The sequence below is a fragment of the Branchiostoma lanceolatum genome, chromosome 5 (assembly GCF_035083965.1).
Source record: "Branchiostoma lanceolatum isolate klBraLanc5 chromosome 5, klBraLanc5.hap2, whole genome shotgun sequence".
Classification (NCBI taxonomy): Eukaryota; Metazoa; Chordata; class Leptocardii; order Amphioxiformes; family Branchiostomatidae; genus Branchiostoma; species Branchiostoma lanceolatum.
Window position 1 is genome coordinate 3,427,959 of NC_089726.1, and position 18,218 is coordinate 3,446,176.

At 44.4% G+C, this 18,218-nt stretch overlaps 4 protein-coding genes across 5 annotated transcripts in view; all 4 read left to right on the top strand.

The window, feature by feature from the left end:
- The window catches only part of LOC136434465 (uncharacterized), a 125,638-nt gene that overhangs the window by 102,156 nt on the left and 5,264 nt on the right, over window positions 1-18,218 (top strand). The window lies entirely within an intron of this gene.
- LOC136434451 (uncharacterized) lies at window positions 74-6,160 on the top strand. Its single transcript, XM_066427253.1, has 5 exons — window positions 74-1,688; window positions 2,816-3,088; window positions 4,004-4,257; window positions 4,789-4,953; window positions 5,537-6,160. The coding sequence occupies exons 1-5, from the start codon at window positions 1,189-1,191 to the stop codon at window positions 6,073-6,075; spliced, it is 1,731 nt and encodes a 576-aa protein (XP_066283350.1). The 5' UTR covers window positions 74-1,188; the 3' UTR covers window positions 6,076-6,160.
- LOC136434455 (uncharacterized) lies at window positions 6,745-13,198 on the top strand. Of its 2 annotated transcripts, none has more exons than XM_066427256.1 (14): window positions 6,745-8,664; window positions 8,784-9,039; window positions 9,208-9,319; window positions 9,531-9,646; window positions 9,872-10,005; window positions 10,111-10,143; window positions 10,259-10,397; window positions 10,509-10,705; window positions 10,819-10,899; window positions 11,014-11,139; window positions 11,268-11,366; window positions 11,502-11,576; window positions 11,702-11,807; window positions 12,087-13,198. In XM_066427256.1, exons 1-14 carry the CDS (start codon window positions 8,572-8,574, stop codon window positions 12,155-12,157), a joined length of 1,638 nt encoding a protein of 545 aa, XP_066283353.1. In that variant the 5' UTR covers window positions 6,745-8,571; the 3' UTR covers window positions 12,158-13,198. The 2 variants fall into 2 exon arrangements, with proteins under 2 accessions (XP_066283353.1, XP_066283354.1); XM_066427257.1 differs by having other exon boundaries at window positions 12,090-13,198.
- LOC136434463 (uncharacterized) lies at window positions 13,991-18,101 on the top strand. The gene is made up of 5 exons (XM_066427271.1): window positions 13,991-14,554; window positions 15,361-15,633; window positions 15,904-16,163; window positions 16,486-16,656; window positions 17,349-18,101. The coding sequence occupies exons 1-5, from the start codon at window positions 14,010-14,012 to the stop codon at window positions 17,870-17,872; spliced, it is 1,773 nt and encodes a 590-aa protein (XP_066283368.1). The 5' UTR covers window positions 13,991-14,009; the 3' UTR covers window positions 17,873-18,101.

The window sequence follows — 18,218 nt, forward strand, 5'->3', positions numbered from 1 at the left end:
CCTTATTGCTATTTATCACCTTCTATGTACTTCTTTACTTATCACTTAAGACGTACCCTAACATGAAATATTTGTTGTATAGTTAATGATTTAAGATGACGCTATCTTAGCCAGCCGTGTGCACCAGCCCTCCTCCATAGCCCTCACCTCACTTCACTTATCCCTTGACCTCTTTTGGGGTCGTTGGGGCACCATAAATAAATCCTCCACTTTCCTTCTCCACCTCACTCTATCCTCTATCGCTCTCACTGCCGCTAAGCTTAGTCCTGTCCACTCTTTTATGTTGTCTTCTCACCGTTTCCTCTGTCTTCTCTTTCGGCTACCTGGCACTGTCCCTTGTAGTATAATTTTTGCAAGCCCTGACGATCTTACCACATGACCGAACCATCTTAGCTTGCGCTTCATTACGGTTGTCAAGAGTTTGTCATATGTGATCCAATGGTTTGTACTACTTTTTTGAGAATTTCAAAAGTAGACAAATACCAGCTGCGTACTAACATCAGACAGGAGCAAAGCATCATCAAATAAAGCGCTACGTCATCAATCACGTGATCCGCCAAACTTCGAGATAATTTACTGGCTAATGCTCAATTCAAACTCTGATACTGGATAAAATTGCGGATATGACCTCCCTCCGGACGCTTCGAGTGACATCCATCACTCAGATCAGCGTCACTAGAATGGACTTGAAAAAACGATTGAACATGGCAAAGTCACAAACTCATGCATAAGCGGCATTGATGATGATATGTAAAATGAGTTAGGATAGGTCTTATATGCCATAATAGGAACTGCTATTGTCCTTTGGGTGGGGGAGGCCAGGGCGTGGTCCCAGATACTGGAGAGTTTTACGCGAACCAAGTCCTCCCTTCTTGTTTAAGGTGGCGTTGTAGATTCGCTCGTAGATGGCCTCCCTGCCTCCGCGTTCGTACCATCTTTCAGGTTCACGGTCCAGGACGTCCGTTGTCACGTCCTTGGTGATGTTTAACGTAATGGTAGATGGGGGATGAGTATCCGCTTGCTGTAGCCCTACGATGCTGTTTGTACCTTTCCTTCAGTTGTTGGCTGGTTTCCCCGATGTGAGTGTCCTTACTGGCTAATGATTCACCGGGAATAAACATTACACAATCTCTTCCCAGGGGTTATACAACGCCCCACCTCTGATACCAGTCTTCTTCATCGTGCAAGATGGGAGCTACCGTGAACACGGTCCTTGTGGTCTGCTTTATGATAGTCGGGCAGGCCTTAACCATGACCAGCCAAGATCTGCAGCAGAGGCTACAGGATCTCGACACTTTTATTCAGAACCTGATGACATGTCAGTCCAGGCCTGTAGTCGGACTCACCGTGTCCGTCGTCAAGGACGGACAGACCATTTTCGCCAAGGGGTACGGTCAAAGGGACCTGCAGACGGGGCAAGCTGTGGACAACAGGACTCTCTTCGGAGTCGGCTCCATCTCCAAGTCCTTCACCTCAGCCCTGCTAGCGTCCATTCTCGGGGAGAGGGAAGACGTGAGCTGGGACACCGTCCTGACGGACATCCTGGGGCCGTCCTTCAGGTTCAGGGACCAGTTCCGCACAGAAGAGGCGACCCTGAGAGATCTTTTAGCGCACAAAATCGCCCTGGAGAACCCGTGGTATGTTGCTGTGGTAATGGGACAAGATATCGACAGATCGGAGTTTGCAAGGTGGGATTTCGTGTATTTCAGTACTGGTATTTGTTCCAATGTTGCGATAGCTGCATTCAAATGCATGCTCTGTTTTTAAGTAATAATAACTTTATTGCACAACAATTGTACAAGGTACAAAGTATGGTATTCACTTGTACATAGATAACATTCTATTAGGCCCATCAGTCATCTTATACAATATGGTGTAGTAGTATGGGATGACAATGGGATTTTATAATCATCGGAGGAGTTTCTAACGTCTAGACATTCTTTGATATACTTCCCAATGTATACCATGCATGGGTTGTCACAAGTCAGTATGTACTTAAATTTTCTATTCAATTCCATTGAGATGAATCCTGGTAAATCCGACGATAGCATTGAGTATAGAGAGTTATGTTTTTAAAATATTACCTATTTATATTGGTTGGTGAGGGACAAAGAAGAGAACGTCAGCCTTGACTTTGGAATTGATATACGGTATCGGCCAAAGTCAATATTTGTTTTCGTTTCTAAACTTCACGTTCGCGTTTGAAGTGCTTGCATACTTGACTAGGACTTGGCCATTGAGATGAGATTGGGATACCGGGCTAGGTTTGCTAGACATTGATAACTCACTCACAGCCGGCTGAATGGACAAATAATTGTAATTAGATATAGGTGAAAAATCGAAGTATAACAACTCCTAAAGAACTTGGGGGCATTTGGAGGAATCTTGTATGGAAAAGTTTGACAAGACAAAGTTGTCTCTTGCATCTTGCAGCTTTCAAAGATTATTTAGATAGTAATTGTATGGATAACATATGGGAATCGCCAAATGACAGTCAAGTAACTGGATAAAATTTGGAAACAATCAGACGTTTCAGACAGCATCTGCTGTCTTTCATCAGTGACTAACTAGCTAAAACAGACTTAAACTGTCTAAAGCTGACTAAAATGCTGTCTGAAACGTCTGATTATTTCAAAAATTGTCATTTGGCGTATCCTTACAGTTAGCTGGATGTCTAACCTTCACCAAGATATCTAGGAAGTTATGTAATCTACTGGTCTTCGTCCTGTGTCCATGTAAGGCGCAAAACACGGTAAAGTTACCCAAGAAGTAATTGAAAATGATATGAAATGTCATTGAGAATTTCCCCTTGCAGACGAGTGCGGTACTACAGGCAGATCTACCCGTTCCGCACCACCTGGCGCTATAATGACGTCATGTACACACTCGCCGCGCACGTCGCTGAGAAGCTTGCCGGAAAACCCTACGAGAGCCTCCTGCGGGAACGAATCCTACAGCTTCTCGGCATGGACGACACCGTGTACTTAGCTGAGGCACTGGAAGCTGGAGACTTCGCGAACTTCGCCCAAACGTACTTGACCTACAACAGAAGTGGCGAGTCTGTGATGCGCAGTCGCGAGGAGTACAGGTATGTAAGTGTGTGTGTGTGTGTGTGTGTGTGTGTGTGTGTGTGTGTGTGTGTGTGTTTGTGTTTGTGTGTGTGTGTGTGTGTGTGCGTGTGTGTGTATGCGTGTGTGTGTGTGTATGCGTGTGTGTGTGTGTGTGTATATGTGTTTGTGTATGTGTATATGAGTGTGTCAGTGTGTGTGTCAGTGTGTATGTATGTGTGTGTGTGTGTGTGTGTGTTTATATGTGTGTGTTTATATGTGTGTGTGTGTGTGTGTGTGTGTGTGTGTGTGTGTGTGTGTGTGTGTGTGTGTGTGTGTGTGTGTGTGTGTGTGTGTGCGTGCGGTGCCGGTGTCAACCCAGATATGTGCCCCTGCCAAATATTTGCCCCAACAATCAATAGTGTTTATAGGTTCACTTTATCCATAGGCTTCGATGAAACTCCTGATAAAGTGGCTTTATGTCCAAGTAATTTTTCCTGGCCCTGCCTATAACCCTGACCCTTACCTTACTCTGATCGTAAAAGTGATACCCACAGAGCAAAATTCTGGCAGAGCAAAAATTTGTCGCAACACTCAACAATTTCCCGACAATTTCAAAGAGCCAACATCAGAATCAATTGAACATCTGAAAACGTGGTTATCAGAGACTATGTAGTGGTACGAAGGCATTGCACACTGCTAGACAAATTTTTCAGTTTTGACGTCCTAATGCTTTGGTCCCATTTCCAATCCGGGACCCGGCCGGCCGGGCAGCTTATGGGAACGAAAAATACGATATAAAAGGCAACAAAAGACACAAAACGTTAAAAATTACTCCTAACCGTATGTTGTGTATTTTATTGGTATGAATTTTTTTTTTCGTTTTCCTGGCCGCGGATTTGAAATGGGAAGCATAAGCATACGATGGCTACTATTCCTGCACATCTCCTTCCCAGGTCTGTCAAGTTGCATCTCCCTGCAGCGGGCGTGGTGTCCAACGCCCTGGACATGGCCCGGTACATGAAGTTCCACCTCAGCGGGGGGAGGGACACGGCCGGCCGCGCGGTGGTACCGGAGGACACGCTACGTCAGACCCACACGGTAGACTTCAGCATGCCATCGTCCTGGGACAAAGTCGAGCCGTATTGGCCGGTAGAAGCGTGGCTGACGCAAGGCTATGGACTGGGCTGGACGATCGGATCCTACAGAGGTACTTGATGTTGCCATGAAGACAGTGTCGTGAGTGATGTTTTCAATGTTTCAGTTTCCTCTCATGCAAGAAGGCTGTCTGGAGCGCTGTGGCTTCTGAGTAAATGTTGAACAAAACACTGTTTATTCTTCAAAATTGAAAAAAAAGATACCAATATCATGACGTGTTTTCCATCGACTCACGTGCCCACTGTCAAAAGATAGCCCACAAAAGGAATCGTATCTTGTATTTTCCTTATTTTGCTTTTAGTCGATGACATGGCACTACACTCAACTTTTTATAACTTAATAATATACATACAGAGATCCGTAATCTTGATAAGGTAAAGGTGCTCCCATAGCCTATTTGAGGCCATATGGGCCGTGGATTGTTATCCTTACGAATTCCACCGCGTAGTACATATACAATGCCAGTACATATACTGTCCTCATTGCCAGTATTGTATCGCTGACTGTATGTGGTAGTAGGTAATCCAGCTATTTACTAGTATACTTATTTCAAGCTACAAGACTTCGTGTGTGTTCTACACAGGCTACAGACGAGTCTATCACCGCGGATCCATGGTAGGCTTCACCTCTCTGCTGTCCCTGTATCCTTCCGCGTCGGGAGGCGTCTTCACGTCCCTGAACGGTCCCAGCACATCCGCCAACGACATCCATGACGTCATCCACTACCAGGCCGCAGATATTCTAACAGGTACACGTTGAAGGGATTCTTCACTCACGTGTGATGGCCAGTTACTAGAATAGTCTTCAATCAGTGACTTAAGAAAGTAGGAGGTACGCGTTTCATTACTTTTCTTAAGTCACTAATTAAAGAATATTCTGGTAACCAACAGGTACACATTTTCGAACGAAACATCATCTGTGACATTTTCTAATGGAAATTAATCAATGACGGTCTTTAACATTACAAAGGTTTAATACGGTAATCCCATACACAAAGTAAAGCACAGATCCGTTGCTGGCGTCACACGTCACTTCAGCTCATGTGATACTGGGTAATTTCACATTGAGAAGGGTCAGAGGACTGACCAAAAGGTTCTTGGTATGTTGGTCAGTGCTTTACTTAGAGTACGGAATTAACGTAAACAATCTTTATAAGCTACACATTTCATATGTCCAACCTCATTTTCGTTTTTAGTAGAGAAATAAGCCGATCCATCCCATAGCTCTGAACCAGTTCTTTTTTTAAAGTAGAGACGGACAAAAGATTTAAAGGTATAAGGTAGGAAAAGACCCAAAGTATTGATGGCAATGACATTTTTGCTCATCGATAGGTAAGGACCATTGGCTGAATTCTTCAACGGCCTGCACGTATCCACGGCCCTGGTGGGAGACGAGACGATACTCGAGACGACGGACCAGGAGCACAGCCGTCCCTAAAGTCTCGGACAACTTCCCGCGAGACAAACGTGACTACGAAGGCGTCTACGGCAACCATGCGACAGGCAACTTGACCATCAGCCTGAACACGACTGAAGACAAGTTGTACTTCAGTCTTGGTCTGATCGGACGCGGTCTAGTTCTCCCTACCGACTCCGCTAACCGCATTCTCCTCCGGGCCGAAGAACCGTTGGCGTATATCCCCACCATTGTTGCCGATGTAGAAGACAAAGATGGCGACATCTTCTCTTTGTCGCTAGAAAGCTATCCTCCCGAACCGCCTACCGTGTTCGAGCGAAGCCTGAAGCTGACAGACCCGGACCCTACAGAGCCACAGTGGGACGACTGCGTCTCTGGCTCTCCGGAACACGCAACGTCGAGTAACGCATTCGCGATCTTGGTCTTTTTGGCTTATGTTTACTGCCTAATTTAATTCACAGAAAGCGCTTAAAGGGGCGAAATGACCTTTATTTGATGCATTATGTTGAATAAAAATTAGTGTCCACCAAACTGAATAATCTGTCCTTGTGATATGTTCTTTATGCCGTCTATATAGACAGTGTACTTATCATCAGTTGACTTCACAAGAGAGGTTGTGATAAACTTAACGAATAGAAGAATGTCTACTGCCTAGTCTGATGCACAGATGGTTGTTAACGGCTCTGAACTGGGGAAGTGATTGTTAGGTAGTCTGTGTAGGCGTTGTACTCATCTTCAGCTGGTAAAAAAATATCACAGGACAGATTATGGTGAACTGAACAAAAATAAAACCTCATGGTGAACTGAACGAAAATATAAGTTCAAATCAACCAAGCTATCAATGATTGTGCAAAGAAAAAATGACGGTACTTCTATGTGTTGTATGGAAATATAATGCAATGAGCCTAAAGTACACAAAGAATCATCCCCTCTATATTATGTCGTCTTGCAGTAGATGCATGATTTGTCTATTTACGTATTGTGAGCCTATAAAACTAGTATCTTATGAAAACTGCACTAAGATGTCAGTGTGTTAAGAATAAATGAAACACAAGGTTATCGTTTATTTTGGTCCATACACCCCCGAATCCCAAAGGTGGTCGACATCGATCACTACAAAATAGAACCCCTGTATTTGACCCTACTGTAACCAAGGCACGAGTCTTGACAGCCGACATCTGGGCGGCTGACCTGAGCCCCTCCTGGGCCTGCCCCGCGCGCCCGGCTGGGTATGCTAATGTGGCACGCGGAATCCCCCGGCCCTGCGGACCATTCCATTTTAAGGAAAATGGGTAGGGAAAGGTTGTTGAACAGGGAAATAATGACGTATTTTACCCACGTGAACAAGATGGCCGCCCGGGTTGTTTTGGTAAGATTTCTACAGTTATGTGAGTGTTTTTTGTAAGTGTTACGTTGATTCAGACCGCTGATTGAACCCTGGAGGATACAACGTAGTCTTTGGATTTGAGTGGTTGATTTAATAAAGCAAAAATATCGTTTAATTACTTTGGTCTTGTGATTTGTTCTAAAGATTAGCGGCCCCCCTCCCCAACAAGCTACTAGTATTAGAGGTACTTTGAACATGCATTTGTGTTCTTGTAGAAAGAATCCGATAGTATACTTCCCCGTCCTGGGAAGGAATAACTGACAAGGGTTGTGACCTCGTAACGAAAGGGGCAGACAGACATGATTGCGCGCGCATTTTGAGACAGAACTGGTAACGTTTTTGTGGGAAGTGGCTGCTCTTAGATATTCTGGCGTGTGAGAGGTTCTTTTCTAAGCTATTGTTGTGGCGTACGATCACTACAAAATGCGCTACAGTTGCAGCGTTGTTATCCTATGGTTACTGTTAATGGCTGGAGACGTTGAAGTAAATCCTGGACCAGGACAGCCATACGCCACATCAAACTTCTTCAACTTCAGCATCAGAGGTTTCCAGCAACATGGGGTACATCACCACCAACAGCAGCAACATGTACTACAACAGCAGCAGCAACAACAGCAGCAGCAACAACATGTACTACAACAGCAGCAGCATCATGCACTACAACAGCAGCAACAACAACAACAACAGCAGCAACATGTACTACAACAGCAGCAGCAACAACAACAGCAGCAACAGATGTACCAGCAGGGGCAAGTGTTGTACATTCCAGTACAACAGCCTCCACAAGCATCTCAGGCAGCTCTGCATGAGGAGAGACGGAAACGTTTAGACGCAGAAGAGAGAGCTAGGGATTTTGAACGAAGATTAGAAGAATGTAGGTCAAATGGCGAAAGGGCAGAAAGAGCAGTTCGAGAAGAGAGAGCAAGAGTTGCAGATTTAATACAACAACTCCAGGCTCAAGAAGAGGAACATCTGAGAGAAGTAAATGCACTCAAGGAGAGGATCAATGCCAAGAAGACCCAAGCCAAGTCCAGAGTAAGAAGTCACCGTAAAATGGGCTCAAAGACACCATCTAGCCAGCTGCAGCCGAGAGGGGCTAGGAAGAGAAAGGAAACTTATCAACAGAGGCTTTTTGAAACGTTTAACTCTTTCAACTCGGAGGTTAAAAGAGCAAAGGTAATAAGATCCTCATCATTTCTCAACATTCAGGCCTTACCTGATCATGGAAAACTATACTTTGCCATATGCATTTTAATGTAGATTTTGTTTGTTTGAACCTTTGTTTATTCATGATAAGCTCAGATGTGGGGGAGATAGTGATATTCATTTTAACCAGGTTCAATATCATTTCTAAAACTTAGTCCATCTGCAACACAGGTGGAGCTGACGCTAGAAGGTGAAGACAAACCCCACAAGGTCACCTGGCCAAAGAGGAACACCCAACCACAAGGCCCACCTCAGCATGGAGAGAGAACCCAAGCTGAGAAAACCCTGCATATACAGAAGTGGCTCAGGATCAAGGACAAATTTGTCATTTCTGATGTGGGATATCATGAAATCAGAATGATGTCCCCAGAGACTGTGCCACCTCTGTACAAACTTGGGAATGAGAAGAAAGAGCAGAACAAGATGATTGGAATCACCACAGACAAAGAGGTAAGATTACTATTAAAAAAAGTCAACAATTTCCTGTGACAAAACATTGCCATGCCGCATCTTAACAAAAAATGCACAATTGCATTTCACTTCAGTTTATCTGTTTTCCTGCATTGTAGGCATGCAACATGGCGCGGCGGTCAGTGAGGGAGCTGCTAACCTTCCTTCTCCGCCACCCAAAACACAAAGATTGTGGAGACCAAATATCTGTTCGATTCTCTGGAGATGGCAGACAGGTGACTCGGAACAACAGGATTGGTGCAGTTATGGGCACTCTCCGGATCATCCCAAACAGGGATACCATTGATGAGAACACGGAGAGTGCCCAGCTGCACCACACCATAGACGAGGAAGCCTGCATATTTGTATATGAAGGTAAGAGTTTTAAGACATTTGTGGCATACATAAAACCTCTCTTGCCAACCTGCTCTGAATTGGAGTTTGGATGAAATTAAGCCCATCTGCCTCATCATAAACGTTTTGATTAAATGAAAAAAACACACAATGCGATCAATAATGTTACGTATCCTTTAATGTTCCTAGGAGGAGAGGACCATGATACACAACAGAGGACCGCAGCCCTTGTTTACAAGGAAATAGAAGATATTGGGAAGAATGGCATAGTCATTGATGATAAGCTCATCAAAGTCAAATGGTATGCAGTGTTTCTTGATTTTTTAGTAAGTAGATGGATTTCATGTATTTTTTGCTGCCATGTGTACAAACTTAGAAGTCTATCATCAAAATACAGCAAGTAGTAGCCATTAGACTGGAAAGTATGCTTGCCACTGAAGAAACAAATCGGGATATCCAAATTTTTGTATCATGGTTTATCTAAACATGATTTCTCCCTGTGCAAATTCAAGGTTCCTAACAGCAGATTGGAAGTTCCTAGCAACATTGTTGGGCCTGAACCAGGCGAGTAGCAAGAACTTCTGTATTTGGTGCCACTGCACCAAGAAGGAAATCTGCAATTTCAACAGTAAGTACCCATAATCATGTTACAATATCTTATATATGAAGATGTTTCCATGCTGTACATATATACATTGTGGTACATTAGCTGACCAAAAATCTCGGCTACTGTATACCATGGTGTTAGATTTCTAAATGCAATCTTCTACTGTGTTTTCAAACTGAATGTCTGAGACATGACAAAGTATGGTAAAACATGAGAATAATACACATTTCTGATTTATCTGCACAGTCGACGATTGGGACATACAGAGGCGCCCTGGGGATCACACAACATACATTGGCAAGAGAGACCACAGGGGGCATATTCTGCCACCATTACTACACTTGCCATCTGAAGTCATTGTTCCAGACGTTCTACATTGTGTATGTATTTGGTGGGAACTTGTAGATAATCGATTTTTGAAATGTTACTTCTTTCTTTCTTTTATCAAATATCAATATCAATACTAAACCTTATGCCTTTTACAGGGTATGCGAGTCCGGGGCAAGATGTTTAATCAGGTAGCAAAACAACCTTTTTTCAATGTTGTTTTCAATTTGATATTTGTGCTATGTACTAATGACTTTTCAGCACTGTCTTGATAGCATCATAATGTGAATTCTACCTTAAATACAGGTTGTTGTGTGGGCGATTAACCAGCGGAGGATAGAGCAGCTGGTGAGGGCGATGAAGGAGATCGGCGTGCCCTTCAGAATCATGGAAGGGGCTGGAGACGATGGGAAGGGATCAGTGAAAACATGGACGCAGCTGAATGGTACGGTTGATGACCCAGTATGTTTTATATGTTCTTAAACATTTCAATCAAATTTCCCAGCTAAAGTATCAAATTCGCAGAGACATGGGCTAACACTGATTTCATTTACAGCAAAACAACTGGAGCGAGTCTTCGCAAAGCTCAACCTTAATGCTGTGCTTACAGACAGGTGGAGCCCTAGAGGGCTGACTATAGCCAGCCTGTCTGTGGCGAAGCTTAAGGTCGAGCTTCGAAAACATGGATTGCCCGAAACTGGCTTGAAGGCCGCCCTTGTGGAGAGGTTATCCAGGTTCCTCGAAAGTGATCAGGTACGTGGGAAAAATTTGGTACTATGCAGTATGTGGAGATTTTGTCAATACCTAGTTTTGGCATCTGTTCACATATGCATGTATTGAATAGTAGAAACAATTTTTTTCTTCAGATTCCCCTTCCAGAGGATGAAGAAGATGATGAGGAGTCCAACCCAATTCTCATAGTTGCGAACATCATCCAACTGTGGAAAGTAAGCTATTTCCACTTCTAATGCTCCAATTTCTGTAATTCTAATTCAAGATCGAAAGCAGACACAGCATATGTTATTGCTATCCATCTGTAATCAATATGCTGACATTTACAGGACTTTGAGGTGCTGGCAGTGGCCATGAAGTCTAGCCCAGGCGAGGAGGGCTACCTGACGCCTTCTTCCTTCAAGGAACAGGCGGTCAAGTGGGGAAAATTCTTCCGCCTGGCTACATTTGATGAAGTAAGTTAAACCACATAATGATGTAGCCAGAAAACTGATTTGAAACCATTACAATTGCAATAGTTGTCACTGTTACTTATTGCCCAAGAATATTAATCCTTATATTTCCTTTGTTTTATCTCTTTCAGCATGTTACACCATATATACATACTTTGGTGTACCATATTCCACAGTTCTTGTCAAAGTATAAGTTCATCAATGATCTCTCCTGTGAAAGCGTTGAGCAGGTATGTGTTACATTTTACATTTGAATTAGTAAGAGATAACTAATTGTATACAATTGTTTGCACTTTTGAGATGTTCTACTATGTACATATGTTCATGTAAAAATAATTAAAAAACAAGTGTTATTTTCCGCTTAGAAAAACCACACACAAAACCGGAGATTTCATCACGGAAGCCAGAGGAGTGGCAGGGGCAGCACATGGACAACACAGGTATGATGATGTCTGCACTGCATTTCCTTTCATTTCCTGTGAAGCAAGTGACAGAAGACACAAATTGTAATGACCATACTGTACAAATAGTGCAAATTGTAACGTTTTAAATCTGATTTTTACAGGTTATGGAATATGAAAACAGAGACTTGTTTGCCGTGCTCAATGGCCTAGACAGGACGAAAGCTAATATGGGCCCAAATGCTTCCCAGCGAAAAGCCACCTTGCCAGGTTTGTCAGATTTGGAATACCATTTTACCTAGGTACCATTATATTTCAACTACATGTAGCTGCCCTGTCTTCCACACTAGAAAAAGAGTGTAGAATTGTTGTGTATCATCCATATATAGTGTTCCAGCCTGTCATTCATTTTACTTGGGTGACATTAAACATTGGCTGTTCCATAAATCTCACTGCTGTACACATCACAAAGTACTGCCCCTAATAGAATGAGCGGGATGCCATTAATCTGGTATAGATTGATAAACTGTTTTTTTTTTTAACTTTTAGCAGAAGAACAGCAGGTGCTGGAAGAGGATGAAGTGGAACGGTTCGAAGAGGACGACGATGACGAGTCTTAACTTGAAGGGACCAGTACTGTAGATACTCTTATAAGTGTACCTGTTTGGGTGGAGGGTGTTTATCAGCTCTCTTGTAAGCAGTAGGGAAATCCAGCCGTCGTCAATGTGTTGTTTCTCCTGTAAATATTCAAACATATAATTGTGAATGAGAAAACATGTATTTTGTGGAATACTGTCTGTATGGACTGATTGTTTAAGCAGTGATTATGTATTGAATGTTTTTTTTTTATTATTGTAATGTTGTTTGTAATGTATGTGAGTTTGATAGATATGATTACCTTTGGACAGCATTCTGGTGGCCTGAGCCTCTCAGCCCTCTTGTGCGTGCACCTGGGGCAAGCAGTGTGGTCATATCTGACCACTGGTCTGTAGCCCCAGGTGACACGCACGGCTGTGACGAGGACGACAGAGGATGACTTCAGAGGTTTCCGATGCCACCCTCTGCCTAGGACGGGGATGAGCTCCCTTGGATGGCAGGAGAATGTCTCTGGTTGCCCAGAAACTCCTGCCATCCAACCCACTATGCTCAGCTGACGAAAGTGCTGAAATGAGAAAAATGCAGGTGGCTAAGAGCAGACAACATTCTGTTTATTAAATTGTATTGTAAATCTATGTTTATATGATATTGTAATAATGTATATATTGCTATAATGGAAGCAAAAAAGGACTTGTGTATATACCTTGTCAAAATCTGCCCGTGGGAAGGGGATGGTCAGGCTGGCCTTGCTGGTATACTGGCCAGCCCTGTCGCTGCACTGCCCTATGGCAGTGAGGATTGCAGTCCTCAAATACTGGATACAGGGTGGGTCCTCTTGAGTCCCCCCAGCTCCCTTCCCCAGAGCAGTGGCCTCCCTATGATGGTGAAGGTAGGCCTCCAACTCTGGGTTTTGTTGGAGGGGGACCCAAGAATGCTGCTGCCCTGGCCAGCTCCCTGCCCATCTCACCTTCACCTGCCAAATAATATTGTGTGTATTCTCAGGTAATGATATCAAGGTTTTGTACATAATTTCCACCATTTGTAAGTAAACTTTTGCCCTCCAACACGATCTTCTCACAACTGTCTTTTTCATGGATTATGAAATAAATGCTCAGTGTCCATTACATGTGTCATGTATGACCTACTTAGGAGGAGAGGACCTACTTACCAGAATAAGGTTGAATAAAATTGCCACACCTTCTCAAAACGTTGCCTAATTTCTATAATTCCTTACTACCGTGGTATCACTCTAAACGTATATTGTGCTAAGTATCCCAAGATGTTACTTAAAAGCCAAATGTTGGGGAAGACGGCATGTAAGACAGTTGAAGTATCAAAGTACACGTGGTAACTTACCCAGATTTCACCTTCATCTCTAATCTCCTCTTGCACTACATCCTCCACTTTCCACAGTTTTGGTGGCTGCTTCCGTCTTGTCCGTAAGACTTTCCCGAAGTCTTTGTCTCCCAAAAAATCTTCACCAAACGGGAATCCTGCCATTCTTTACAAGTATACTACAATGAACAAACGTGTGACCATGTGTGGGAAATGTTTCCTTGGAATGGAGGTCAGGAAAGCCCGGGGCAGTAGGCTGTCAATCACCATGCCCTCTGAGCCGGCTGCGGGCACGCGCGGCTGTTCCCAGGACGGGCGGTAGCCACTCCTACATGGCCATGTATGGTATTGTAGGAGTAGGCAAGGGGCACGTCATCTAATTGGTTTGGCTTGCTGCTATACACCCAAACACAGCGCTCTTGTACCGGGCCATTTTGTAGTGATTAGAGTTCAAGTTTCAAAGTCCACCGAGGCACGCCCACCAGTGCATAATGAGTAATAAACTCGTGAGCCGATAAATTGTGTTGTTTCTACAAGCTAATGATTCATAGGTGGTGTAACGATCTGCAGTCTACTCATTCGTGCAAGATGGTAGCTACGGTGAACACGGTTCTTGTGGTCTGCTTTATGATAGTCGGGCAGGCCTTAACCATGACCAGCCCAGATCTGCAGCAGAGGCTACAGGATCTCGACACTTTCATCCAGAACCTGATGACATGTGAGTCCAGGCCTGTAGTCGGACTCACCGTGTCCGTCGTCAAGGACGGTGAGACCATTTTCGCCAAGGGGTACGGCCAAAGGGACCTGGAGACGGGGCAAGCTGTGGACAACAGGACTCTCTTCGGAGTCGGCTCCATCTCCAAGTCCTTCACCTCAGCCCTGCTAGCGTCCATTCTCGGGGAGAGGGAAGACGTGAGATGGGACACCGTCCTGACGGACATCCTGGGGCCGTCCTTCAGGTTCAGGGACCAGTTCCGCACCAAAGAGGTGACCTTGAGAGATCTTTTAACACATAAAACCGGTCTGGAAAACCAAGTTATTGCTATAACAACGGGACAAGATATCGACCGATCGGAGTTGGCAAGGTGCGTTAAAATCGCTTCAATTTCTGATGAAAATAACTCAGTAGTGGGTCAAACATACTTTTGTTACTTTTTACTTATTTTGATAATCAACTTTGAACGCATGAACAGAAATGTAGGAAGCACACTAAGTAGAAGTTACTCATTAATTTAGTGGCTCCTGATGATTTGTCATGATGTCGTTAATGTCCCTTGCAGACGACTACGGCACTACAGATAAGTCTACCCTTTCCGAACCTTCTGGTATTACAACAACCCTCTGTTGGGCCGTTGCCATTAGTCCCATGACTACTGTTTGTTTATTTTGTTGGCTTTTCAAATACAACGAGGTCATTCAGGGACATTCACCCAACAGGCCCTTTCCCTCTTGTAGTAGATTCTAGTTACCGTGGACAAGGCCAGGACTTAAGCCCCCCTCTCACGGGACCCGCGATATGTTGGTGACCTCGCTGCGACCGAGTGATTTGACACAGGGCTAAACGAATTTCATCGATAAAAACTAATCTTTTTACGCTTTGTGTGACTCTTGTCTTTTAGTCATACTTGTGCGTTTTGCATGGTATTCCGATTGTAAAGTCAAGGCTAACTTAAATTCAATCTAGGACGCAGCGAAGTCGCCAATTTTTCGCGGGTCCAGTGAGAGGGGGTCTTTAGGCAGCAGCCAGTTTGCTGTTCAAACTTAAATGTTTTAATGATTGAAATGGACTGTCAGTGTTTGGCTATACATTAGATCACAATAGAGTGTTTTTTTTTCTCGTGAATTGGATTGACAAATTAGACTGAAGAAAACAGTACGTTTCTCTTTGCAGAAGAATGCGTTACTACAGGCAGGTCTACCCTTTCCGAACCTTGTGGTATTACAACAACCCTCTGTACACCCTGGCCGGGCACGTCGCAGAGAAGCTAACAGGGAAGTCCTACGAGGCCCTCTTGCGGGAGCGAATATTACAGCAGTTGGGAATGGACGACACAGTCTACCTGGCCGACGCACTTGAGGACGAGGGTTTCTCCGATTTAGCCCAAGCGTACTTGACCTATAACACGACAGGTCATTTTGAGCCCTACAGTCAAGAGAACTTTAGGTAGGTAACGCCTGGCTATATCTCATATAGTCTCGACGTCCAGATAAAGGAAAACGTTATGAGATTCATTAGAATGACTGATATAGTGTAAGACAAAATTGATGAGTACCACATGATACAACATCGATCATAACATATGAAAGTATCTGCATCTCTTTGACATTGTTGAGAGTCATCGGCCATGTTTGCCTGAAGCCATGTCTTCTTGCTGTACAGAATTATGGCAGAGAGACAATACATTGAAGAACCGTCACATTCTGTCCTTTGTAGGACCCTCAAGTTGCATCTGCCGGCAGGAGGCGTGGTGTCCAACGCCTTGGACATGGCCCGGTACATGAAGTTCCACCTCAGCGGGGGGAGGGACACGGCCGGCCGCGCGGTGGTGCCGGAGAACACGCTACGTCAGACCTACGAGGCGGACTTCATCTCGCCCCGGGTCAATACTTTGGACAAGCTTGAACCTGACTGGCCGGTTGAAGCGGGGACGACGCAAGGCTACGGATTGGGGTGGTTCGCTGGCACATACAGAGGTATGACGTAGTCAGTGATGTTTATGATGTCGTCCACGTTTGCGCTTCTATGCATACGTCTGGGGCACCTCTAGTGACTACGTTCCCACGCCCCTTTGTTTTGGTTAGGGTATGTCGGAACATATGAGATTTAGGACAGATGCCTTTTAGACGTTGCTGTAGCAGCAGTTTTCTGTCAGTTTTCAGGACAAACTGTATTTGATGATCTTATAAAAGGGCTCTTTTCATATTATCACTGTTTCGTTGTTTACTCGTCATTGTACATCTCTCTTTCAAAGCCTTCGATCAGCGTTGAGTAAAACAAAATGTTGCACTTTGCCAGGATACAGACGAGTACAACACAGTGGCTTTGTGGCAGGCTATGCTTCTCTTCTATCCCTGTACCCTGCCGCTTCTGGAGGAGTTTATACCTCCGTCAACGGGCCCTACACTCCGGGGGCGGCCAGTGACGTCCACGAAATCATCCACGGCCTGGCCGGTGATATCCTCACAGGTACAAAGGTTGTTATCAATAAGTAGATGTAGGATCACCGAAATTGTGACGTTTTTCTACCTGTCCGCTTAAAGTAGTACTTCTGCCTCCGTTATGGCTATGCATGGAGATTATATAATTAAAACTTTATTGCAAGTTCATGTCCGAAGGCTAATTGCAGACAAACAAGTACATGGAAATACATGGGAATCAAAAATACTTATCTAGTATAGAGCTTATCTAGTATCTATAATAAAGCTTCGATTTTAACCAAATCTTGTTGTTGGACGAAACGAGAACAGAGGTCCTTGCATAGTTATTGACAAGTTTTACCCGTACGAGATAAAGCCCCTGCCACACATTCAGGATCTTCTCCCTGCTTTGCTCACCGACCAATCCCCAACCAATGTCGGCGATGGCCTCAGGGAGTCATTTTGAATCCACTCTATTCTAGCTCCAGTTCGTTCCTCTGGTCGTCTCCAAGTAGAATACCAGTTTCCCAACTTTGATTTTTTCATAAATTACAGTCGGCTGGCGCAGGGGCAACCTTGCCTAACATCTTCCAACCAAAGACCTTGCTTCCGACTCACTCCAAACCATGGTCTGGAGATGTCCGGAGGCCATTGTCTACTACCTGACAGGGGCTTAAGAGACAAAGGCCTAAGGATGAAGGCCTCAATCCTAATGTCTATTATCTTCTTGCTCATCAATAGGTAAGGAACACTGGCTTAACGCCACCACGGCCTGCACGTACCCCGAGCCTTGGTGGACGAGACCAGAGACCAACGGCACCGTCCTCCCCGAGATCTCGGACAACTTCCCGCGAGACAAACGTGACTACGAGGGCGTCTACGGCAGCCACCCGGCGGGCAACCTGACCATCAGCCTCAACGTGACTGACGACAAGTTGTACTTCAGTCTTGGTCTGATCGGACGCGGTCTAGTTCTCCCCACCGACTCGTCTAACCGCATTCTCCTCCGCAGTCAGGGACCTTTAGCATATATTTCTATAATCGTTGTTGATGTAGGTCAGAAAGATGGTAAAGTTTTCTCTTTATCACTACAAACCGATCCCCCAGAACCGGCTGTACTGTTCGAGCGAGGCCTGAAGCTGACAGATCCGGACCCTACAGAGCCGAAGTGGGACGACTGCGTCTCTGGCTCTCCGGAACGCGCAACTCCGAGTAACAGATTCGCGCTCTTGGTCTTTTTGGCCTATGTTTACTGCCTTATCTGATTCACAGAATGTGGTTAACGGGTATGAATAGGGGAAGTGACGTGTTACGTTTTCTGAGTCACCAAATCCGAAACATCGGTCATGTTAGATAATTATATTTTCTTTAGTGTGTTAGGTCGTCTGTGTAGGCGTTGTACTCATCTTCAGCTGGTTGGAAAAAACATCACAGGACAGATAATGGTGAACTGAACGAAAATAAAACTTCATGGTGAACTGAACGAAAATATAAGTTCAAATCAACCAAGCTATCAATGATTCTACAGAAAAAATGACTATAAGTCTATGTGTTCTACCAGTTGACACAAAATAGAAATATGTTGTATGGAAATATAATGCAATGAGCCAA